The 26,918-nt window shown below is 37.5% G+C and overlaps 1 protein-coding gene across 1 annotated transcript in view; it reads left to right on the plus strand.

The window, feature by feature from the left end:
* aco1 (aconitase 1, soluble) overlaps positions 1 to 26,918 on the plus strand; it is a 107,758-nt gene that overhangs the window by 67,676 nt on the left and 13,164 nt on the right. Inside the window, exons 10-18 of the mRNA XM_039758087.1 lie at positions 3,554 to 3,654; positions 4,486 to 4,602; positions 4,836 to 4,995; positions 10,023 to 10,158; positions 16,566 to 16,650; positions 17,888 to 18,044; positions 23,887 to 24,011; positions 24,230 to 24,334; positions 25,375 to 25,517. Coding sequence (XP_039614021.1) covers positions 3,554 to 3,654; positions 4,486 to 4,602; positions 4,836 to 4,995; positions 10,023 to 10,158; positions 16,566 to 16,650; positions 17,888 to 18,044; positions 23,887 to 24,011; positions 24,230 to 24,334; positions 25,375 to 25,517 — 1,129 coding nt within the window. The remainder of the gene's footprint in view (positions 1 to 3,553; positions 3,655 to 4,485; positions 4,603 to 4,835; positions 4,996 to 10,022; positions 10,159 to 16,565; positions 16,651 to 17,887; positions 18,045 to 23,886; positions 24,012 to 24,229; positions 24,335 to 25,374; positions 25,518 to 26,918) is intronic.

The raw sequence follows: 26,918 nt of genomic DNA on the forward strand, positions 1-26,918 counted from the left end.
CAAAGTTGTTTTCGGTTCACCTTTTCTGTTAATCAAAAATTTGTTTCTGTAGACAATTTCAGACACTTAACTGTACAAAGCACTTAAAGGAATACTCACCCAAAAATCTTACCTGTTTTATATGTTACTAGCAAAATACCCGCGCTTCGCAGCGGCAAAGTACTGCCTTAAAATTTTTATTAAGAAGAAAAGTAAACCTTTTTAAGCTGAGGGAAAATATACCAATAATTATTTGTTAAGGATCTCTTTGTATACCACGTTGTCAGTTCGTCCCTCCGGTTGTAATATGACCAAGCTTGTGCGCTGAGCTTACTCTTGAGCATGCAGCGTACAGTTGGCCATGTGAAAAGCAATCTTGCCTCAAATCTCACAGCTTGGATTGCTGCTGTCATAATCGGTTTGAGTTTCATGGTTTGTTTCAATTACGACAGTATTTGTAGGACTTGTGTTGATGAGACATTCGGCATCTGTCAAGCGGTGTAAGCATACAACCGGTTTCATCGATAACTTCGCATCCAGCTTTTGAGAGTTTAAACATTCATAAACATCAAAGTGTCCACTACTGAAATTGTCACCTGTGAATCAAAGATTTTTAAGAGGCATTTGTCCAAAGGTGTAAAATATTTGGCCATTTCGGTACACTTGAAAGCGACAACCGAACAATTCAGTGGCAGCCGTCAACTCACATGCAGAACCATAGGTGAAGGGCTTAAGCATTTCACTCTTCTAGTGCTCCTGTGTAGTATAATTATCTCCTGTACCGTCATCAGTCCACACCTTGAACCTGTCCCAGTCATTCAATACATAAAACACAATGTTCCTCTGGATATCAAGAGTGAGCCTGATATGGCCGTTCAATATGTAACACAGAGAATGGAAAAGGCAGGTGCCATCTCCGGGCATGGAAGCCACTCGGTAAGTGACAGTTCTTTGATCGATGGTGATCACCTCGATAGACATGTTAATGGGGGTACGGTTGTAATGATAAAGGAAATGGGTACCTGAACAATGTAAAGTAAGTTTAAAATACCTACACAATAACTATAATCGTAATAAACAAACAATAAAACAGTGGAGAAGCCGTGGATTAAATAAAAAGGCTGCAGTTATCAGCAGGGAGACGTGAATCCCGTGGCAAAGCAAGGAAGGGAATGAAGAGGCCGGAGCAACAGACGGCTTTATATAGGCAGGCAGCCAACAACTTGGGAGGCGTGGGGATGGGGAACCCAACGCCGCCTCACACGGTGGCCAAGCTGCAGACTATGGACGTATATATGTACGTATGTAGGATTTAGTTAGCGTTGGGAACCCGTGTACCAAATTTCTTGAAGATGGGCCCATAAGTAACAAAGACCGTTGGAAAATTCAATATGGCTGCTGACAGTGGTGTCATACCACCGCAATAAGTACGTACATCGGTTTCGGTTAGCGCAGGGAAGCCGCCTACCAAATTTCGTGAAGATGGGGCCATAAATAATAAAGTTCAACATGGCGGACGTTGTCGACTGTTATGACCGTTACGAGTAGAATTTGTAAATGAAACCTGCTTAACTTTTGTAAGTAAGCTGTAAGGAATGAGCCTGCCAAATTTCAGCCTTCTACCTACACGGGAAGTTGGAGAATTAGTGATGAGTGGGTCAGCGAGGTGAGGGCTTTGCCTTTTATTAGTATAGATGACATGTAGATTATACTGATGGCCGAGAAACATTTTTTTATCTCATGTTTTCATGCAGAACGGAGGTTAAGTTAGAACACATGTCTATAGTGATCAACGTTCGACAATGGCAAATGATATCAAAACATCTATGAATAAAATCTCACATGACTCGTGTCGCATAATCTACATGTGAAGTCATCCAGTTGTATGCTCATAACATCCTAAACACATGTATTTTTTACCAAAATAATGATAAATGTCACTTCTGGAATGTATTCTTTTTGACTACAACAGAATGTGCTCAGATGCGATTGAGCTTTTGAAATGTAGAGCCCCCCTAGCACAACCACTCAGAATAGAACATGTGTTTATGCAGTAAATTAAAAACGTGCTGCTCTGTGATCCAGCATATATGAAGGTGGCACTAGAGCTGATAAAGGAACACCATACTAACCCAAGATTTTACAAGCAGCTTCTAAAAATATGCCTTAAGTACATATGGTATATTTCACTGATTAAACCCACTGTGGTGGCAACTTTACATACTGTGACAGATAGGGGCCGCTGTCGTCCCCTTGAACCCTCAGACCAGACACCAGATAAAAGTCCAATGAATTATTTTATTTTTACAATAAAGTGCACAAAGCACCCTACACTCCACTATATTCATAATCAATACAATTCTCATGCAATATACAATAACAGTAATCCTCCACACCTCCCCAGCATCTTAGTCACCCTTCCTCCCTACTCGGTCCAACCCTGGAATCTCCCACAGTCCTTTTTAAAGTCCTTGATATAGAAGTGTTTCTCTGTCTCTCTCTGTCCATGTGACTTTGCAACACTTCCGGAAGTACGTCATTTCTTCTGTCCCCGTGACTGGGACATACTTCTGGGCTGTAGGGAAAATATTCCTTGAGGTTCTCTGGCGGCCCCCATGGTATCCAGCAGGGCTGTGAATAAAGGCTCCATTATTCAGGATTCCCTGCTGGAATTCGGGGCACCTCCATGCTGCAGGGAGGACTCCATCTGGGGGTATTGGCCGGGATGGACAGCCTGCCATATACCACAATACCTATGCCAATTTCCTAACAATGTGCAGGTGTGGTCATTAAACAAATTTCCCCAAGGGAGTAAACTTTTGGAGCAAAACATAACCTGTGGACTTCCCTAATATAAAAGCAAAATTTGGTAAAGATAGATATAATGATGTGGCTTTGCATACCAGAGAAACTCAAAAACATATGTTAAATATACTTCATGTAATAGAGGCAATGGAATACAACATATACCACACAAAAGTGACTGAGCTGTGAGGTAAACTATTTATCGTAATAATGTAATTATATGCAATTGGAGTGTCTGTGCAGGTAATTGGGAGTTCATTTCTGATTGAAACAACACATATCATTTGGTGGCTACAGCATGGGCTAATCCATCACATACTGTGTGCAGTGATTTGATCCTCTTAACTGTCAAATACTGTAGCCTAGAAGTGACCTAAAGGCAGTCTTCTGTGTAAAAAAACAATGAGCCCAGAAAATAACTGTTTTATTTGAATGAATAATTGTTTTTCTGGTGGAAATAATTGAAGCAATGTTAATTCCAAAGGAAGAACTTGGGTTTATCTGTATTTGCAGTTGATAAATGATTTTTAAGGGATGAATTACATTCAGAGTTTGGATGAAGCCTGCACCCCCAACTGGACTTCAGTTTATCTGGTGCTTCAGCATCCTGCATAGAATTGTAACAGTTGTTCGTTTCGATATATTAGAAATGTCAGTGTCGAAAACTCATCTTGCCATCAATGCTGGTGATATAATCATTAAAACGTAATTCCTGTTCATATTTTCATTATATATTTGTAATGCCTTTTTTTATATATATTTCCATTAGGAAGAGGTGAGGAAAAGTGCTTATATATTGCAAAGTACCTCAAAGCTGCTGGAATGTTCAGAAATTACAGTGATACATCTCAAGATCCTGGTTTTACACAGGTAATAGTTATCACTAAAACATTTTTGGAGAAAAATTTCACTCCTCACAACTCTCTATGTTAGTTAAGATTCCATGTTAGTACTTTGAAGCAGCATCCACAGCATTCACTTTGCTTTTTCTAAGGAAGAGTACAAGTGAAGCTATATGGTGTACTATGATTACTTAGTGGCTCCAATGTATTCAAGTAAACAGCCTAAGAAAAGTGAACTGTGAGATATGATTGGCTGGAAGTGACCATTTAATTGCATTTCTTTCCTTTATTTCTCAAAACCTGCCCAATAAAGCTCTAATGGTATTAATGCCAGAGTAGTCTTTACTACTTTCACTGCACATCATGACATTGCTTTCCCTGTAAAGTTCCAGGCAACAAGACCTGTACTTTTGTAATTTAAAGCAAGCACATCGCTTTCTTGCTGTGCACTCCTGTTGTCCTATAAAAGCCATGGGGGAACAGAGGCAGTTTTCATATGAGCACCCTCAGACTTGTATGCATTCTATTTCTCACCCAAAAGGGATTCACACAATTTTTCTGCTGTTCTCTAATAACCGCTAACCACCCTTCCTTCATCACTTACATACTGTACTACAGGCGGACCCCCTAACAGCACTCCCCAGATCAGGTCAGTTACTCTTGACAGTTTCCTTCCTGATTTGCCATCTTCATAATGCTTTGGGCTTTCCCCTTTTAAGTTAAAGCCCTGTTTCATGGACATGATCTTGTAAATAAATATATGCAAATAAATCTAAATGTTTTAAAATATTAGTAACTCTCTGGTGCCATTTTTTTTTTAAATAAAGAAAATAACCAGAATCTTTATCTTTATTGCCAGGTAGTTGAGCTAGATCTTGGAACAGTAGTTTCTTGTTGCAGTGGCCCCAAACGACCACAGGACAAAGTAGCTGTATCTGACATGAAGAAGGATTTTGAAGCCTGTTTAGGTGCAAAGGTAAGATATTTGTGAGAAATGTTGAGTGTATTTTAGAATATTAATGAGAACCTGCGAGCTAAAAGTAATATGATTAATTTTATAATTCTGAAGCCATGGTTTCATGAGAGAGAATAGAAGCAAAATGCAAATGTGCAACCTGTTCTGTGTTATTTTTATTGGTAATAGTTTTATTATCCTGAACAATATTAAGAAACCCTTATGCAGTCCAACTTCTTTTTTTCTTTTTACAGCAAGGATTCAAAGGTTTCCAGATTGCATCAGAAAATCATAATGCTACAGTTGACTTTGCATACAGTGATCAAGAATTTAAACTGGCTCACGGGTCTGTAGTAATAGCTGCAATTACTAGTTGCACCAACACAAGCAACCCTTCTGTTATGCTGGGCGCAGGTATCAGTTCTGTTATACATTTCTTGAATTATGCACTCAAACCAAACTTCTGTTAAATGAATTATTGCTGTCTTAAATAATTTTTTAAAGTTTGATATCTGTAACTAACATAAATAAGAATTTGTGAGGTACCCTTTGTATGACAAAAATGGATTACTACAACATATTCTAACATTCTGACAATCTCAGATTACCTCCTTCCTGTTGATCATGTTTACCAAAAGTCAGTGTTCACTTAGTACCATGATTTCTAGTATCCTGTTTGTAATTCCCTTTCATTCTTGTGTGAGAATGATAAAAAAAAAAATACCAGCTTACTGTTTGTTAGGTATGATCTGTCTGTTTAGAGACTGTATGGTTAAAAAAGGATGGGATAGATGGTGGTGGAGAAGTAAAGAAATGTGGAATAAGAATTTCTAGACAAGGAGAGGATGGCAGAGTTTGCAAAGCAGGTATAACTCGGCAGTAGGAGATCCATTCCCGGGAATTCTGGAATCCCTCATGTCATGAATCCCAGGCACCCGAGGATGACACAGTGCATGGGCATCTCACGTGTGAACGGTTTTAGAACGACCGACACTTATTTTTAATAAAACTACTGCAATATGTTGACACCAATAAAAGACTAACCTTATGTACAAGTAGTTCATGCTCTCCTATAAGTAAATGTATCTAGTTCAGGGGTGCCCACACTTTTTCGGCTTGCGAGCTACTTTTAAAATGACCAGGTCGAAATGATCTACCTACATTAAAAATGATATATATACAGTGATCCCTTTCTATATCGCACTTCGACTTTCGCGGCTTCACTCCATCGCAGATTTTAAATGTAAGCATATCTAAATATATATCACCGATTTTTCGCTGGTTCGCGGATTTCTGTGGACAATGGGTCTTTTAATTTATAGCACATGCTTCCTCAGTTTGTTTGCCCAGTTGATTTCATACAAGGGACGCTATTGGCGGATGGCTTAGAAGCTACCCAATCAGAGCATATATTACATATTAATTAAAACTCCTCAATGATGTACGATATGCTTCCCACGTGGTGCTTGATTGTTTTCTTTTCTATGTCTCTCTCACTCTCTCTGCCTGATGGAGAGGGTGTGAGCAGAGGGGCTGTTTGCACAGAGGCTGTTTGCCTAGAGGATACGGACGCACCTCTAAAAAATGCCGCTTTATCGTGGTGCTTCGGCATACTTAAAAGCACAAAAGCACGTATTGATTTTTTTGATTGTTTGCTTTTCTTAGCGAGCGCTCTCTCTCTCTCTCTCTGAAATTATCTGCTCCTGACGCGCGCACTCCTTTTGAAGAGAAGATATATTTGCATTCTTTTAATTGTGAGAAAGAACTGTCATCTCTGTCTTGTCATGGAACACAGTTTAAACTTTTGACTAAAGGGTGTTATTTCATGTCTAGAGGGCTCTAATAATGTTAACAGTGTGGGAGAGTTTATAAGGGCTTAAAATATATAAAAATAACCATACAAACATATGGTTTCTACTTCGCGGATTTTCATCTATCGCGGGGGGTTCTGGAACGCAACCCCCGCGATCGCGGAGGGATTACTGTATATATAAATAATATTGCATAGTTTTACTGTCAAATAATGCAAAGGGTACGCGACATATGTTTCGCCCTTTACGTTGCTCCACTGCGTGTGGTTCGTTTATTTGACAGCATATAGATCGGGGTAATTACATTCATGGCATTCGTAGTTTGAATCAGAATCTGATTGTATGGGTGGTTACCTACCAGGTAACGCTTGTGTCGGCAAACATCCGCCACGGTGCCCTCTTCAGTTGCGAGAAGCAGATCATAGAATGTTGCAAAGTTTTACTGTCAAATAATGCAAAGAGTATGCGACATGTGTTTCGCCCTAATTCTGGGCTAATCAGGCGTACACACTCACTGCACTTCAATGTCAGAGGCAAAGCCATGGCGTGTGGTTTGTTTATTTGACAGCATGTAGATCGGTGTAATTACATTCATGGCATTCATAGTCTGAATAACAATCAGATTGTATGGGTTTATGTGGGATGAACCAGTGTGTTAGAAGGAAAGAGACCTCAGACTGGCCGCCCTGTATGTCAATCAAGTGGCAAATGCCATGGGGGGGATATATGATAGACTGAAGTTTTTAAAAAAAAAAAAAAAAATAATAATTTTTTTTGAATGCAGCGTGATCTACCTGATCAGATACTGATACACTTGTTCTAAGCAACGCCCGCGCTTGCCGTTGCTCTGAAACACCGCCATTTCAGCTTTTACTGATGCATCCAGTTTCTTGTCATCATTCTGTGATGGCAGGTTTCTTGGCACAGATAATAGGGATACAACAGACTGATGCATTGAAATTTCAATTTGCTGTTCAAAGCTGTTGTCTGACAGACATCAATGAAGTCTGCCCTGTCCAGGCATTCGTGAGCTGCAGAGTGCAGACTCCTGCCAGGAGACTGACGACTGCTGCTGGTTGATTGAATCAATCTGCAAAACATTACACCGTGGGCCAAAAAACCGTGCCACTTAATTATTTTCAACTATAACTGTTATTTTTTGATCGATTTTTACACTTTTACATGCTATATATGCAAGCTTGGCCGTTCCCGGTTTCCCGGGAATGAAACTGCTGTAATGGATTCCCTACTCAGCAGCAAAGTAAAAATTAGGAAATACCTTTAGTGAAGGCAATAGACAAGAGAATGGCTCTTTACTTATTCCAGAGTTTATACACCATAATGTATACACTACAGCAATGGGTCTCAAACTTTATTCCTCCAAGGTCTCCCAGTGAAATACAAGAATATGTAAGCTGGCACGCACACACACAGTCCATAACATTTACCACCTTGTACCAGTCTTGACAGAGCCGCTTGTTTTTGAATTTAATATTCAATAACAAAAGCAGATTTGCTGCTGTGCTGTTGCACTCCCTCGATTTTTAAGCATAATGCATAGTTAAGAATCCATTTCAAAAACTGTCTGTGTGCTTTTATTAAATAAAAGTTATTCTTACTACTACTACTTCTTCTTTCGGCTGCTCCCGTTAGGGGTTGCCACAGCGGATCATCTTCTTCCATATCTTTCTGTCCTCTGCATCCTGTTCTGTTACACCCATCCATCTGCGTGTCCTCTCTCACCACATCCATAAACCTTCTCTTAGACTTTCCTTTTCCCTGGCAGCACTATCTTTAGCATCCTTCTCCCAATATACTCAGCATCTCTCCTCTGCACCTGTCCAAACCAAACCAATCTCGCCTGTCTGACTTTGTCTCCCAACTGTCCAACTTGAGCTGACCCTCTAATGTACTAATTTCTTATCCTATCCATCCTTGTCACACCCAATGCAAATCTTAACATCTTTAACTCTGCCACCTCCAGCTGAGTCCACCCACTCCACCCTGCCTGCACTCTCTTCTTCACCTCTCTTCCACAATCCCCATTACTCTGTACTGTGGATCCCAAGTATTTAAACTTCTCCACCTTCGTCAACTCTACTCCTTGCATCCTCGCCATTCCACTGGCCTCCCTCTCATTTACAAACATGTATTGTTATTATTGTTATTCTTACTAGTGCCTGAATTTCTGAACATAGAATGATCTGACATTTTTTAGGGATACATAATAACTCGTAACTACCAAAATACAAATGTACAACTGCCAGTAATTTTGATAACAAAAGATGCTCATTCGGCTGAAGTACCACAGGTCATTTCAGCTACATCCAGTACTGGTTTGGAATGGAGTCAATTCAGAGTCCTTCTTCACACAATTAAACTAATTGCAGAGTAAGAGAAAGACCACCTTCTATACTTTTAAGATTTTAAGAAGCCAGATTCTAAAGCCAATGCCACAAATGTCGATGATATTAGCTTTATATGAGGAGACTTATATAAAAGCATAACAATTGAGGCTGTTTCCTTCCTAAAATAACATTCCTCATCCCAAGAGCCAATGTTTAAATCTGCCTTGGCATATTATGATACTCTGTTAATAGATCTTTTGAGTGTATTCAAATAGGCTTTTTTCTGATGCCAAAACATATGGTATTTGTGCATGTAATAATGATGCTGGATATATTTTCAAAATAAATGGAAGCTTATCCATCTAGGAAATGTGGTAAATATAGTCAAGAAGTTAAAGATTTGATTATACTGTTTGGAGTTCTGCTTCTGTTTACATGCAAATTACTAAATTAAATCAAAAGATGCCCAGTAAAGATTCAAACTGAGACCGTCATGATGTTAATATTAACAGCCAATCATATCTCACAGTTCTGAGATCTTGAACTTAAGGATACTATTTTCAATTCTAAATTGAGGCTTGAATCCACTACTTTTGATCATGTTGTGCAACTTGAACCCATTGTTTTAGCGTCTTGAATCTTATTTTCAGATCCAAGGTGGGAATCAAATCAAGCAGGTGGATTGTTTCATTTATGTTAGGTAGATTGCCCAGAGGGGACTGGGCGGTCTCATGGTCTGGAATCCCTGCAGATTTTATTTTTTTCTCCAGCCGTCTGGAGTTTTTTTTTTGTTTTGTTTTTTTTTTTTTTGTCCATCCTGGCCATCGGACCTTACTTTTTCTATGTTAATTAATGTTGACTTATTTTATTTTCTTACTGTGTCTTTTAGTTTTCTGTTCTTCATTTTGTAAAGCACTTTGAGATACATGTTTTGTATGAAAATGTGCTATATAAATAAATGTTGTTGTTGTTATTTAAATCCACCACTGTTGGGTATTGTATGCTACTAAATTCTTTCCTATTGGACATTCTTTGTCATGGGTATTGAATTAATGTTTAACATAAGGGACCACTGAACCCCTTTATTGGACTTCTATTGACAAACAATATTGTATACATGTGGAGATTAGACATGATTTGATTAGGGTTTAAATATTGTAAGACCTGACTTAAATTTAATTTTTTTAGACTTACTGTTGTTTCATCTGTTGGCAAGTGCTGTATTTTCATTTCCATTTTTAAACGGATCTGTTAAAAATCTTAGCAATACTCTTGTTTTTAGGACTGCTGGCTCAAAAAGCAGTAGCTGCAGGCCTAAGTGTGAAGCCCTATGTGAAGACAAGCTTGTCCCCTGGCAGTGGAGTTGTTTCTTACTACCTAAAAGAAAGTGGTGTGATGCCATACCTTAGCCAGCTGGGGTAAGTAGCTCTAACAAATTAAGAAAAAATAATTATGCATTGACTGTGAAATTATGGTAACTCTCAGAGTTTGTGCATCTCTGGAGTCTTAGAAAAATGCTGCAGCTGATGTTGGGCTGAGGAAGCCCTAAAATGGTCTTAATTGGCAATAAGGAATGTGTGAAGAGAGTTCAGTAATGTCTGAACTGTTTCTTTAAAGGTGGTATATGGTGTGTAGTGTTGGAGGCCTCTTCAAGTGTATTGTGAAGCCATTTCCACACATACAGACAAGGATAAGTAAAATGAACTGATGCAAATACTGTCTGCATATAGCTTCTTTGTTTTGCAAGGATAACTGTTTGAAAAGTGTCTGAAAAAAGAAGAAAAGCCTGGCCATTTGCTGTCAGTTCAAAGCTTTTGTTATCTACCTGCCAAAAGAGCAGTGTTGCCTGGTAGGAGTAAGACAATGGCAAAATGGTTCTGATGTAACACTTCTGTGATGGTAAATGATCCTTGTGAGTAAAAATACTGCTGTTTTGTCTTTTTCTCTACTATATGTCAATTTGTATTCATAATACATATACTAAATGGGTTTAGTTTTTAAATAATTAAGAAGCCTGAATTATCTTGCTAATAAAACATTTTCCATTAACTTCTGAGCACTTCTCAAGTTTTAATTAAAAAAAAATATTTTCAAAAATTCTTGAAAATGTCTGCTAATATAACCAGGTTCATCTTCATTATGAGCACATTCCACATTATAATAGCAAAAAATAGGGTACTCCATCAGCAACCACTTAAATTAGTTAATCTGATCCTCACCCTACATCTTATTGATCAATTAATCCAGGCTGAACAACTTCTTCTTCTTCTTTCAGCTGCTCCCGTTAAGGGTTGCCACAGCAGAACATCTTCTTCCATATCTTTCTGTCCTCTGAATCTTGTTCTGTTACACCCATCACTTGCATGTCTTCTCTCACCACATCCATAGGCCTTCCTATTTTTCTCTTCCCTGGCAGTTCTATCCTTCGCATCCTTCTCCCAATATACCCAGCATCTCTCCTCTGCTCATGTCCAAATCGGCGCAATCTCACCTCTCTGACCAACCGTCCAATCTGATCTGACCCTCTAATGTCCTCATTTCTAATCCTATCCATCCTCGTCACACCCAATGCAAATCTTAACATCTTTAACTCTGCCACCTCCAGCTCTGTCTCCTGCTTTCTGGTCAGTGCCACCATCTCTAACCCATATAACATCGCTGGTCTCACTACCATCCTGTAGACCTTCCCTTTCACTCTTGCTGATACCCATCTGTCACAAATCACTCCTGACACTCTTCTCCACCCACTCCATCCTGCCTGCAGACTTTTCTTCACCTCTCTTCCACAATCGCCATTACTCTGTACTCTTGATCCCAAGTATTTAAACTTATCCACCTTTGCCAGCTAATTCAAAAAGAGAATTAGTTAAACTAAACTAAGCTAAATTTTGCTAATTAATCCAGGCTGAACAATGTTCTTTAAAATAATAATAAAGAAGAAATTCCTTTACAGCTTATCTTACGGTCCTCTTAATTTTCCTTGGCTCTGGCTCTTTCATGCACCAAGCCCGTCTCATCCTAGATTTAAGCATAGCCTGTGCATTTCCCCTGTGGTTATGATCAGGCTGCTCACTCGTTTTCTGTGACCTTGCCTGTTGTTTTACTCTTTTACGTTCCCTACCTTGTTCCTTTATCGCATAACAAATCCCTCAAATGCATTGTCTGCGCTGCCCTTGTGTTTCACTAATTCACTGGCAGTTTGCATGGGCACATACACATACAGAGGCAGACACTTATAATATACTGCTCACAAAAATTAAAGGAACACTTTAAAGAAACACATTAGATACATCAGATCTCAATATGAAGTTGGATATCTATACAAATAACGACAGGGCAATGTCTTAGGAACAAAAGGATGCCAAGTCTTTTAATGGAAATAAAAAGTTTTCTGCCTACGGAGGGCTCAATTGTGTAGAAACCCTAAAATCAGAGTGAAATGAAGATGTGGCAGGCTAGTCCATTTTTTCAAAAACTTAATTTCTGCTACTCAAAATGCTTTTCAGCATCTTGTGTGGCCCCCACGAGCTTGTATGCATGCTTGACAACGTCGGGGCATGCTCCTAATGAGACGACGGATGGTGTCTTGTAGCATTTCCTCCCAGATCTGTATGAGGGCATACCTGAGCTGTTGTACAGTCTGAGGAGCAATCTGGCGGCGCCTATTGGACCGAAACATAATGTCCCACAGATGTTCTATTGGGTTTAAGTCAGGGGATCGTGAAGGCCATTCATTTGTTTCAATTCCTTCATCCTCCAGGTACTGCCTGCATACTCTTGCCACATGAGGCCGGGCATTGTCGTGCATTAGGAGGAAACCAGGACCTACTGCACCAGCGTAGGGTCTGACAATGGGTTCAAGGATTTCATCTCGATACCTTATGGCAGTCAGTCAGAGCACCATTTCCTACGCAGTAGATGTCTGTGCGTCCCTCCATGGATATGCCTCCCCAGACCATCACTGACCCACCACCAAACCTGTCATGTTGAACGACGTTGCAGGCAGCATATCGTTTTCCTTGTCTTCTCCAGACTCTTTCACGTCTATCACAGCTGCTCAGGGTGAACCTGCTCGCCTGTAAAAAGTACAGGCGCCAGTGGCGGACTTGCCAATTCTGGTGTTCTTGAGCAAATGCCAGTCGAGCTCCACGGTGCTGGGCAGTGAGCATAGGGCCCACTACAGGACGTCGGGCCCTCAGGCCATCTTCATGAAGTCTGTTCCTGATTGTTTGGTTAGAGACATTCACACCAGTGGCCCTCTGGAGGTCATTCTGTAGGGCACGAGCAGTGCTCAGCCTGTTCCGCCTTGCGCAAAGGAGCAGGTATCGGTCCTGCTGATGGGTTGAGGACCTTCTACGGCCCTGTCCAGCTCTCCGAGAATATCAGCCAGTCTCCTGAAATCTCCATGTTCTGGAGATTGCGCTGGGAGACACATTAAACCTTCTTGCTGCAGCACGTGTGGAGGTGCCATCCTGGAGAAGTTGGACAACCTGTGCAACTTCTGTAGGGTTAAGGAATCGCCTCATACTGCCAATAGAGATGATTACTCAAGCCAAAACTAGCACGAGTGGAAAACCAGCCAAAAAAGATCAAGAGGGAGAAACTTGAAATGACCTCCACATGTAAAACCAGTCCTGTTTTGAGGGTTTTCTAATTGTTGCCACTTTAGTGCACCTGTCGTTAAGTCCATGAACACCAATACAGCTGAAAGTGATTACCAATGACCTCAGCTGCTTAACCAACCAGAAAAGTATCAGACAGGTTTAATTGATTTCATGCCAGGCCCAATAAAAAAAAGTGTTCCTTTAATTTTTGTGAGCAGTGTAGATCTGAACTATATAGTTAATTGTTTTTAAGTTTCACACCACTGTGCTTTACCCTTTATTTTTATTTTTTTTTTAATAGAATTTATTTAGGATTTTTTTCACGTTTGATACTTCTGATTAAACTTTTTTGATAGTAATTCAGTGAATTTTAGATTTTTATGACCCTTCATCTAGTTACATGGCTTACCCTAACCTGTGCTGACTAAAGAAACTTGGTTCAAGTTTTTAAAGAGAAAAGACTGGGAGAAAAAATGTAATACAAAAAAGATTCATAATTCAAATCTGGGGGTTAGAAGCACAATGAGCAGAGCCCAGATGCTAACTAGAAATTAGGGTTAGGAAAATTCAATGAAGTACCATTTTAAAAAAAAAAAAAAACAACAAAAAGATTGCTTGTAAAGAGTATTAGTATTTATACAGTCTTGAATATCAAGGAAAGGTTTGAGTGATCTTTATACTGGCACACTGGTTATGTCATTGCCGCATTATGGGGTTGTTTCCATAGGAATGGATAATGCGAACACCCCAACACAAAACAGTATCGAGAATAAGGCTTAAAAATCATAAACTTTTAAATAATTTTTTGAATTGTGAAACTAACACAGGAGTGGATTCTCTGTGCACAAAACCCCGCAACATGGTTTACATGACAGAAACATGTATTGTGAATGGACACATACAGACATTTGATGTTTTTAATGTTTTAAATTGTAAATTCAGCACTGTTGATGCTTACCAACCTTGTGTTTCATATGTCAAAAGTTAACCTAAAGCAATACTTATTTTATTGAAGTAAAAATACCTGTGTTACTTAATTAAAAAACCAGGTATGCTTTACTGTATTACTACAGAAGCTCATTCCTAACACTCCAAAAAAAATGTACTGCGTTCGTTCTTAGAAGCAGTGCCTTTTTGGTAAAGACGTTGCCTGCTGCTATTGGTATAGCATCGTGCACGCCCACAAGTACTTCGGTTGCCAGCTGATAGCTGAGGAAAAGATTAAGCACATGCACTGCATGTAATCAAGTTAAAAGAACTGAACAGAAGTTACAGGTATACATCTAATGTGCTGAGTGGTAAATTTAATTAGCCCAGTTTAGGATCACAGAAAGAAATGAACAGGGTAGACGGTACACCAGTCCTCTATGGGACTGAGTCGTCCAAGCAGAAAAGAGCGTGCTGCTTGCAGTACAGTAACTGAAGCCTATGAAGAAGGTGAATAAGTTAGCTATTTGCTATAGGTATTTTGAAATGGCATTATCGAGTGGTGCAGTCTCCAGTGTTCAGACCGCGAATCTTTGGGGCTTCGAATTAGGAATGGAAAAAGGATGGATGTTATTTACTTTGTAGCATAAGAAGGGCTTAATGTATTTATAAACCATAAGCAAAGAATCAAATTTGCTTGTGTTTCTGGTCAGTTTCATGAAGGTTCATGTATGGGTTTAGGATCTAACAATGAATGCTGGCCACTGAAATGGGCTCCTTTTCATCTCTCTCTCTCTCTCTCTATATATATATATATCTATATCTATATCTATATCTATATCTATATCTATATCTATATATATATATATATATATATATATATATATATATATATATATATATATATATATATATATATATATATATATATAAATTCTTTTCGCGTTTGAAACGGAAATTAAGTATGACCGCGCGATATGGAAATTCTGTATTACGTAGCGCGCCCCGCATCGCTCTCTCCCAGCCCTCCGCTCTGGACTCCTGCGCTGAGAGATGGACAAAACTGCCACATTGTAACTTTTTTTTTTAATTCCCAGTACTTGATAGTAGAAGAGATGAAGAAAACAGCTTTGCGTCTTTCCATTTTTTAACTGCGCCAAGTTGTAAACCGCCTTCAGTGGCAACGGGTCGTAAGAACAAATTGGATGCTGGGAGGCGCTGTTTAAATTTGAATCGCATGGGATGTGTTGTTTAGACGGCAATGTGAAATTAACACCTTTAAGCCATCCATCTGTACCATTGTTGTCTCTTATTTCTGGCGCAAATCCACATTCAACTCATTTCCTACAGAACATTACAAAATACAGTTCGTGTTTTCAGATGACATCGTTTGGGATCACGGCTCCTACCGAAACATCTAGGTTTATGCCGACATTTAAAATACCGGGGCTAATCCCAAAAAAAAATGTATTGGGTAACTTAAGGAACTGTCAACATAAACAAAAAGAGTCAGGTTACAAAGAGAAAATGAGACAGAAGCAGATCGAGAGAGAAGGCTCGCTAATCAATGTATACAACAGTCACAATTGAGAGTCTCACAAACACCCGAACAACGTGCTGAACAGAATCGGATCAACGGATGCAGTCTTCACAGGCTACCGTGTCACACAGGCGTCAGTTGCCTGATGCGAGCCACAAATTCCTCCAGATTCTGCATTTTATTTTTTTCCCTTCCGCTCAGTGAGCCACTGGGTTATCTGCTAGTACAAAATAATGGGGAAAAAAAACCTAATGAAAAAATAATGCACCATTTATAACACATTACATTTTATAATAAGTAAGTATAGAACATATTTAGTTACTGCTTTTAGTAAGCAATGAGTAATGCAACCAAGTTCCTTTTAGAATTAATGCTCCCCAGCACTGCTCATTGTAATTTCTTTAAGCACCTTTCAGAATACCTGCCCCCATTTCTGCCTTTGACTGTCTTGTGTGAATGATAATGAAGTAGGATATTACCATCCTAATAAATGTAAATAATCAAATTCAACTAAATTTGTTTAACATTGGAATTTCTTAGGTTTTGTGTGTGAAAGGATCTTGAGAAACTGAAAAAGTGAAGTGGCTGTAGTGCTTGTAGGTTAAATATTTTGTATATTAAACATTTATAAACTTATGTTAATGCTACATTCTACTATGACATCCTTTTCATGTATAACTATCCCTTAATTCTTTTTATAGAATTAAATGGTTTTAGCTTTAACAGAATTTTCTTTTTTAAACCCTAACTCCAGATTTGAAATAGTTGGCTATGGCTGTATGACTTGCATTGGAAACAGTGGACCATTGCCAGAGCAAGTAGTGGAAGCCATCATTAAGGTAAATTAGTTCGTCTTTACAGATTTCAAACCTGCCCTGTCTTATTCAGGATCATCGAGTGAGAGTTTAAAGGTGGCCTCTCCAAAATTAATTGGAGTTTTTTTTTGTTTTTTTTAATACTTTTGAAACTGTCTTAAAATGTATTGCTTTTTAATGGCAGAAATTTACTCTGTAATTCCATAAGTTAAATTTAATTAATTAATCTTCTTGTTGATTCTTAGTAAATTGTTGTGTATATATTTTGGCGGCATAATTTCACTGTTCACATGTAGTAAGTGGGAATCTGTAACATAACAGCTACCTTTTAATAAATGCTGTATTGCTCATCAGTTCTTGTTACTTTATGCAGCATCATAAACATTTTTTAGGTTTAGGTGTTTCTAAGACACAGCATTCAAACATGTTGTTCAGCCATTTCGTAGTTTTTCACGCAGCAAAAGGCAGGTATACTATCTTCCAATTTGTCTATAAATTTTGTTACTTTTTAAAATTACCTGTTTTTTTTCTTTAAATATATTGCAGATATTTTCTATTTCCATTAAATGTAAAGACTAAAATCCTTCAGTTTTTCACCATAGCTCATACACTGCATTAATAGTTTAGTAAACTATCAATGCTCTTCTCTAGCTCACCTATGTTCTCCTTGTAATGCAAAATACAAAACTGTACATGCTACTCTCTATGTGGTTTCACAAGATCATTGTACAGCTTAAGCATAACCTCTGTTGGAGTTTCACATACTAAGATGTGAATCGCAGCATTACATTTCTTTTATATCTCTTCTGCTGTCTATCAGCAGATAATCTCTTCTGCTGTCTATCAGCAGATAATGATACTGCTGAGAATAGAAATAATGAGGAATACATTTCTGCAAATTTGATGTTTGATTTTGTTTTTCTAAAACAATTGTGGCTGCTTATATATAATCTGGAATCATAATAAGCATTGATTATGATCATGGAGTAGAAAAGCCAATCTCATTAGTGGACACTTTTGGCCAGTTTTGTGTTTTTGCAGCATTTACAGCTAATAACAAAACACAAGCTATTATTTAAAGGACTCTTAATATAAATGTTCTGATAGTGGGTTGTGTGAAATGTTTTGTAATAAACAAATTCAGCTAACCAGAGGGTCAAAATTCTAAATTCAAATGGAGCATGCAGTAGTGTTTTGGCTTAATTACTACCCTGCTCAAAGTTTTGTTTAACTCATTTTCTTTCTTCTCGTTTTACTACAGGGTGATCTTGTGGCTGTTGGGGTGTTGTCTGGAAACAGGAATTTTGAAGGACGGGTGCACCCAAATACCCGGGCCAATTATCTGGCTTCACCACTGCTAGTTATTGCATATGCTGTTGCTGGGACCATAAGGATAGACTTTGAAAAGGATCCTCTAGGTAGCTCACCTAATCTACTTTGGTATTTCCAAGTGTTTGCATATCATTAGAGTACATGTGAAAAATTCTTTTGGCCTTTTGTTTATTTTATAGTATACTAGCAAAATACCCGCGCTTCGCAGCGGAGAAGTAGTGTGTTAAAGAAGCAATGAAAAAGAAAAGGAAACATTTTGAAAATAACGTAACATGATTGTCAATGTAATTGTTTTGTCACTGTTGTGAGTGATGAGTGTTGTTGTCATATATATATATATATATGTAATATATTTACACACACACATAAACATATATATATACATATCTATACATATACACATATATACATACATATATATATCTACATATATACACACACATATATACACACAAATACATATATATATATATATATATATATAACATACATATATACACACACAGCTATTTCGTATCAGTGCAATACGCTGCTTGTTAAAATGGATAACTCCCGCTCTTACGCAAGTCTGCGTGGATATTATGAACTATCGATTTGTTCAAGTTCTATTTAAATTTTAAATAGAAGGAATTTTTATTTAGTCGACAGAAATATCTTTGGTAGGAATGGTAAAACAGACAGGAATATTATTCCTGAATAAATCAACTCAAACCTTAAACAACTTATAATATTTTGCTCTCCATAAAAATATATCCTGTCTAAATTATACAAGTTAGAAATAAAGTAAACGTTAAAAGAACAAACATTCAAATTTCTTTACTCTTATGTAATTTTATATAAAAATAAACTTAGATTTTAAATATCCCAAAAGATTTTGCTCCCCATAAAAATATATCCTGTCAAAATTATACAAATTCAAATATGAACATGCTGCATAACAAAACCTGGAAATATAAATAAAATGTGTTCCTTTCAGCAATAACAAATCAAATCATTCAGTTGTCTTTGCTCATATGTCATTTTAGAGCTGGACGCCTGGCATCTTTTTGGCACAGGTTCGTTTCTGTTTGGTGTGAGGTTCTGTGTTGTGGAGATTCTCAGGATGGATTGCAGGTGCTCATCAGTGAGGCGACTCCTGTGTGCTGTTTTGTTAGTCTTTATCACTGAGAAGAGCTTCTCACACAGATATGTGCTACCAAACATGCACAAGGTTCGAGCCGCATGTAGACGGACTTTTTGTTCTTCAAAGTCACCAAAGCGCCGTGCAAACTCAGTGCGCCAGTTTATCAGCAAAGTGCGATTTGGGAACACCGTAGTGACGACTTGGTTTAACATTACTTGGCAACAGGGAAAGTGGGGCAAGGTGCACTGGTGCATTTGTGTCTCCCATAAAAGCAGCTTCACTTGAAATCACTTTGTGATTGTGCACGGGTAAAACGTCCGCTGAAGTGTCAGATTCTTATTTAATTATTCTGCTTTCTGTATCTTCTGCATTGCATTCAGGTTACCCTGATGTTTTGTCTCATAGTGCCGCCTTAGATTAAATTCTGTAATTACAGCCACATTAGCTCCACAAATGAGACACACGGGTTCAGTAAACATATACTCAGCCTCCCATCGGTTTTAAAGGCTCTATTTTCAGAATCAACTTTTCTCTCAGCATCGTGTGAGCTAGCTTCGCAATAACTTGCAGCATCATAAGCTAGACTTGATTAACGCGTAAGTTGTCGGCAAGGCAGCTGAAGCGCTGCATTATGGGATCTGTAGTTTATTGTGTTACCAGCGCTTCATATACCTGGGCCATTAATAACAATAATACAGTATATAAAATGATCTCGGGCGGATATAATTACACGCCGGGCGGATGTGGCCCTGGCCCTTGAGTTTGACAAATATGGACTAAATAGAACTTGAAAAGATATATTTTTCAAATGTGATCGCAATTCAGATAGAGTTGACGCACTACAGCCTGCATGCCTCAATAAGTCATCCTCCCCTGCCTTACTTTTTACCGCTCATCTAATGAATACACTGAGTATGGCTTTACCAAAACAATCATTGATGGCGAATAAAGTATCCATTATTCGAGTATGTAGATCGGATATATATATATATATATATATATATATATACCCGCGTATCGCAGCGAGAAGTAGTGTGTTAAAAAGCTAGAAAAGAAAAGGGAACATTTTAAAAATAACGTAACATGACTGTCAATATACAGTATTTGTTTTGTGAGTGTTACTGAGTGTTGCTGTCATCAAGGATTTGATTATCATTATTTCTTTCAATCAGGTTCGTATTTGTAGGATGTGTTGTGTTCAAGTTACATTCCGTGTTTGTCAATCGCTGTAAAGATGACAGGTTTCTTTCATCGATTCGTTTCTTACTGCATCAATAAACAGCTCGTCTTCTTCTTTATCTGAGACCTGACACACTGCATGCACGTTTTTTTACACTGTCTTCCTTTAGCGGACATTGACTTTTTCCACCGTGTGCTTTGTTTCCGCAGTAGCTGGATTTATGAATATGCTTATCAGACGCTTCATATTTATTGCTGCCTTTTCAATTGTGTAATTCGGTTTTGTTCAGCTCTTTGGAACTGTTGCTTTTATCTGTGCACTGCGCCAGTTCACGTGAGTTCGGTGTACATGCATCGAAGGTTCCCAGCTGTGCTGGTGCCATCTCGTGCTATGTCCATGGCTGTATTTAATGTTACCTTAGTCCTGGCACTTAAAACTTTCTCTCGCAGTTTCGCTGAGTTTGTGTCAAACACCACCCTGACCATCTCATCTTCCTCTCCATAAACACAGTCCTTCACCCGTGAATATTTAGTGGGAGTTTGCTATTGGATTGCCGCTGACGGACGGCCTTATATGGGCAGGCACTAAATTACAAACGCCAGCGCAGCCTGTCTATGAACTTAATTTAAAGTGTAGGTTTACATCGTGCTTTGTTTCAAGTAGCAGAACTCATGAACATGGTTGTATATGTCACTCGCTCGCTTCTTATTGTTTCGCTGCCTTCTCAATTATATAATGCATGTTTTCTTCAGCGCTTTTTGGAGGTCTTCCTGGTTTTCTATGTACTGCGTGATTACGTGGGAGGCGTGATGATGTCACACGAAACTCCGCCCCCACGCCGTTCAAGCTCATCTCCATTACAGTAAATGGAGAAAAACTGCTTCCAGTTATGACCATTACGCGTAGAATTTCGATATAAAACCTGCCCAACTTTTGTAAGGAAGCTGTAAGGAATGAACCTGCCAAATTTCAGCCTTCCACCCACACGGGAAGTTGGAGAATTAGTGATGAGTGAGTGAGTGAGTGAGTGAGTGAGTGAGTGAGTGAGTGAGGGCTTTGCCTTTTATTAGTATAGATACATATGCTGTACTTGGCTGTTGTCTTGTGGCACTGTGCCAAAATGAAGTGTGGCTATTAGTAAAATGGACCATATTTATATTGTACTATCTGTTTAAAGACCTTCTTTGTTTACTTGAATTCTCAGAAGTTATAGACTAACAAAAAGGTAAGAGAGCATGAATAAATTAATTTTAAATTTGTAGATTTTGTTGAAAACCACTGAAAACTACATAATTGCCTGTGATAATGAGATGCATGTAAAAACCCTACTGTGATGCTTTGCAACTACTTATTTATTTTTATTTGACTGTAAGGAAATGTCCTCTTAGGCTATTTTTCCTTTGTAATGATATCCCAACACCCACTTGCTACTTAAAATCTCTTCAGAAAAGGTAAGGAGCTTCACAATGCTCCCAAATTGACCTTATATAGCCCTTTTCTTCGATTCCCTTGGGTTGTCCTCATTAATGCTTATCTCCATGTCAAAGAACATGTGGATCGCCACTGTACCAGGTAGGCCTTGCCAAAATAAACTTCAGCGCCTCCACATTAATGCTTACGGTAGTCGAAGCTTACTGGACTGCTGTCACATTAATCCTTCGTTTACATTAAAAAAGAAACATAAAACATTACAGTGCAGATGCAGACAAATATAGATGCACATAATAAACACCTTGTTCAATGTGTTTATATTTTACGGCTTTATGTAGTTTGTGTTATACCCTGATAAAGTCAGGCCTTTTGCAAATTTAGCTACTCCCCATTTTTGGATAGCACGCATTGAAATGTTTCAGTTTTTTTATGACAATAGTATTTTATTATTTTACAGCTCTAGTCAGGATCTAACTGGAAGTCTAAATGGATTGTGGTTGATGCAGAAAGAGTATTCACCTTCTCCAAGTAAACAAACCCCATGAAGACACAATTAGTATAAACTCCTATAAGTGCATAACTATCTGGGTAGTGAGAAAAAACTGGCTTGCTTGGAAAGGTAGAAGAGTGCAATTGCCTAATAACTAGATCACTTACTCATACACCCCCTTTTGAATGTTAGGACTAGCACCAAATTTTGCTGTTCAGGGATACTGTCTCACTCTCATGCGAGAGTCAAATTACCAAAGACACCATATTACTATACAATCCCTTTAGCATTTCTAGTTGTATTTCCTCTACTTCCAAAGGTTTACTACTGTGGACGTTTTTATCCATAAAAATAAACCTAGAGCCATCAGATGAAACTGGTCATTGGCTTACAACAATGCTTTTTGACTCATGTAATCAGGACATGTGTTATGGTTGTTTGCTAGTTCTGAATCCCTTTGTCACAATCCATAGAATCATGATAAGTTGGGACTTGATTTTACTGTATAATTTCTGTTTTTTTATAATGTCAGTCATGTAAGTCAATTGTGGAAAACTCACGCTATTGGTCCAAGAGATTATGATATGCTAATGCCCACCTAAGAGAGTAACCACAGAGCACACTGCCTTTTTTTTCTATGTATTGTGCCTACGTGACCACACGGTAATACCCAAACTATTCCGAAGTGATGTTTGCGCTGATTTGTGTTTTTTGTATCTCACCTCCTCATATACCTTTATCATAAGAGAATTCCTTATCTACCATGGAGCTTTCAATCAGGAGAAATTATTAAACTGGTTTTAAATTAAACGCCGTTGAAGTTGCAACAAAATTGATGTGTCTGACAAACTGATGCAATATTGGAGGAGTCAAGAAGATGGAAAAAAAATAAAAAAATTTATGTGTCACATTTTTAAATGGGTGTATAAGTCGGGTCTGATTTTTAAGATCGATTTTTCGTGTTTCGAGACCCGACTTATACTTTGAGTATATACGGTAGCTATAATCGGATAATAATTTTTGTAGAAATAGAGCTCCATTACACATCTTGATCATAACTGTTATTTTTTGTTTTTATAATATTCTTGACCAGTATGATTTTTTTTTTATACTTTATTAAATGTATTAAAATCAAATAACATTCCATAAAAGAAAGTCAAATTTTACAAAACTAGGTTCGAATCAAATCAACCCCCACCCATTGTGATTTTTACATGAGACATTTAACATATATATTAATCAATAAAAAAATAATTGTAGTGATTTACAAACAAATGACTAAATGTACATGCCTTAGTTATACTGAGAAACAGACAAATGTATTATTTAAAAACATCAACATAAACTGGATAGAGCCAACTGGGACATATCTTCAGACTGTTTTTTGGGAGGTAGGCAAATCTGTGCTGGTGTGCTCAACCTGGAATCACTGTGACTGTCTTATGAACAAACAGAGGGAAAATTAGAATGGATGGAGGAAACAATTAGATCTGTAGTAGTGGTTAATAAAAAAACATGGGACTTTGACAAGTAGCAGCATTTTGGGAATGATTATGGCTTGCTGTAGTTTTCTACTTAATTATTGTTGTATTGGATTTGCTTTCATGTCATGTAGTCCTTAAGCTCACTGGACATCTCATTATTAAAATTTAGATGGTCAGTGTATCTGTGGTATATTATAGTAAGATGTTTACTGGTTTGCAGGTGTTAACTCAGATGGGAAAGAGATCTTCTTGAGGGACATTTGGCCCACGAGGCAAGAGATTCAGGAAGTTGAGCGGAAGTTTGTTATTCCAGCGATGTTCAAGGAGGTCTATGAAAAAATCGAGGTACCCTTTTCTATCCTGAAAGAATTTTTACACAATCAACATTTGCAATTATGTTATTGAGGAGTGTGATGTAAAGTATCATTCTGTAGAAGTCTATATATATATATATATATAGGGGCAAAGTTTGTTGATCTAGGTATATTAAAAAAATTTCATTTTGATTTTCAGCAGTAATCCTGTTAAAGTTCGATTTGATGTTTCTTTTTCCTAATTCACAGAAAGGGAATGAATGCTGGAATTATTTAAAAGCTCCTATTGACAGGCTTTATACCTGGGATCCCAAGTCAACCTACATCAAAGCACCTCCTTTCTTTGATAATATAGTGAGTATATATATAATAAATTAGTGTACAAATGAATATAAAAATTTGATGTATGTAAAATTTTAGTGTGTGTAAAAGGTTGACACCGTATGCTAAATGCCCCTTTACAAACTCGTTTCCTGAACCTTTTCAAGAAGAGGGTAGCATGGTGGTTCGGTTGTTAGTACTTCATGAACCTGGACTGCTTTGCAATCTCAGCATGTCATTGTCTATGTAGAATTTGCACATTGGTTTTCTCCAGGAACTTGATTACTTGCTCACAGCTTTAAAGATTTTCATGCTAGGTTTATTGTACACTCCAAACTGGTGATTGTGTTCAAGCATGCCATTTTATGCACTTTTCATTTCTTCCAGAGTTGTTTCCTTGTCTTGCCTTAGTAATTCATATTGAAATAAGTGTTTGGGAAGGAAATGGATACATAAGTAGTAAGCAGTGTATTTACAATGGAGATTCACATAGGTTTAAATTGTAAAAATTAGTGATTAAAGATGTCTTTTTGAAATTCAAGATTATTAATTAGAAGAATTGGCTACATGTAACGTCCTTTGAAATATTTTGCCTCTGTCCATTCCACAAAGTAGTAAATGTATTTTTAACTATCACAATTTGTTGGAAAAAGGGCAAAAAGAATAGAAAAGAGAGATTTTTTGTGGATTTTATACATTTCTGTGTCAGCTAAACAAGAAATAACATAAGGAGGGTAAATAATGGGCAATTGATATTATACACTCTGCTCAATATGGTGTAAAGATGTGGGAGCCTCTAAAGGCACCTAAATCAATATCTGAATACCTGCACTATAGTGCTCTCTGCTACCCAGAATATGGTTTGGAATAATACACATAAAAGGAGACGCATACAGTGTAAATAAAGTGAAGTAAAGGCTAAGCTATGAAAATATCAAATAAAATTTTACAAATGTGAGACAAGCTTTCTAATTTAAATTGGATCATTGTTTTAGGTATTGATTCTGTTAAGGCTAAGAAATCATTTTGATATGACCCAAATAAAGGAATGAATCATTTTTTCTTCGCCACAGACTCTAGATCTTCAGCCTCCCAAGTCGATCATTGATGCCTATGTGCTGTTAAATTTTGGTGATTCTGTAACGACAGACCACATATCTCCTGCTGGCAATATAGCAAGAAACAGCCCAGCTGCACGCTATTTAACAAGCCGAGGGTAAGTGCATATGTATCATTAGACAATGTACCAATTAACATGCAGTATGGAAAACTAATGTGAAATACAAAAATAAATAAAACTCAACAAAATTTGATGTCATGCTACAGTTGACAATTTATCAATTAACATGCAGTACATTAAACCAACGTGAAATACAGAAATTTATAAAACGTGACAATATGTAGCAGTTTGTACCCAGGGTTTTTGGAATCCTCTGATTTGACACAGGATTTGGATAAAAAACATTGACTTATTTTTGTATTTATTTGTTAAATACATTGTTGTATTCCGAATTCCATTACTGGAATTATTCTGATTTGTTTTCTTTATCATTTTTTTCCCCTTACTAAGCCACTGCATATTCAACAATGTAGAAACCATATCTTGTATATTTAAGTGATATTTGTATAATTAAACTGTTCATTTGTTATTTGTACAATGAAGTGACCATACTAAAATTAATGAAATCCCCTTAAACATACTTTTTTGAACTAATAACCTTTACAAAAATATCTATCCATAATACACATTCTTGTCATAATTACAAGCAACAATTTTAACAAAATGTTCCAAGTTTACCAAGAAGATACAAGGCTAACATACTTAGCATGTTTCCACATAAAATCAACACATTTGACTGTTACAGGTTAATTTCGATATTTTTCAAGTAAAAGTTATTTCTTCACTGACATGGTATATATGCATTTGTCATGCAAAGTTGTATTCTGAAGTTAAGCATTTTATATATATCTACAGTATATATCTTGAACTTGCTGGTGCTTTATAATAGAGGCTAATGGGGCATGAGGCATCACTGCTAAATAAAAGGCTATAACCTTACTGAAAGTTTCAATACAAGAAAGCATGCCCTCTGTATTTCCAACAGATGCTTTAGGGATTTGGAAATAAATCATTTTACCGCATATTCCTGGTACTATTTTTATTGTGGTAAGGATAAGTTTTCTATTTGGTTGTACGAATCCTCACACAAGTATGGAAATAAATCAATCAAAACAAAGCCAACCATATGGCATGAAAACTTTACTGTGATTTGATCTTTGAAAAGAAAATCATGCCTAGTGTGGGGACGGGTGAGTGGTGTGAAAGATGATTGTGGAAGAAGACAAACACTGACATGACATGCTCAGCTTGAGGTCTTCTTTTAAAATGGTTGCATTTAATAATTTGAGTTTGTTTTTGTTCAAACAATTGCATATATGAACTACTTTACATTATGTGCGTAATCGTGAGACATGGATCATTGCTCAACAGCTGTCTTGGGTGTATTTGGCAAGTTTTTAAGCCTTTATTTTCTGGTGATGCCCAATGCCCCATTAGCCTTAATTTTAAAGCTCTAGTGATGGCAAGATATAAAAAACCCTTAACTTTAAAACACAG

Source organism: Polypterus senegalus, chromosome 7 (genome assembly GCF_016835505.1).
Source record: "Polypterus senegalus isolate Bchr_013 chromosome 7, ASM1683550v1, whole genome shotgun sequence".
Lineage (NCBI taxonomy): Eukaryota > Metazoa > Chordata > Cladistia > Polypteriformes > Polypteridae > Polypterus > Polypterus senegalus.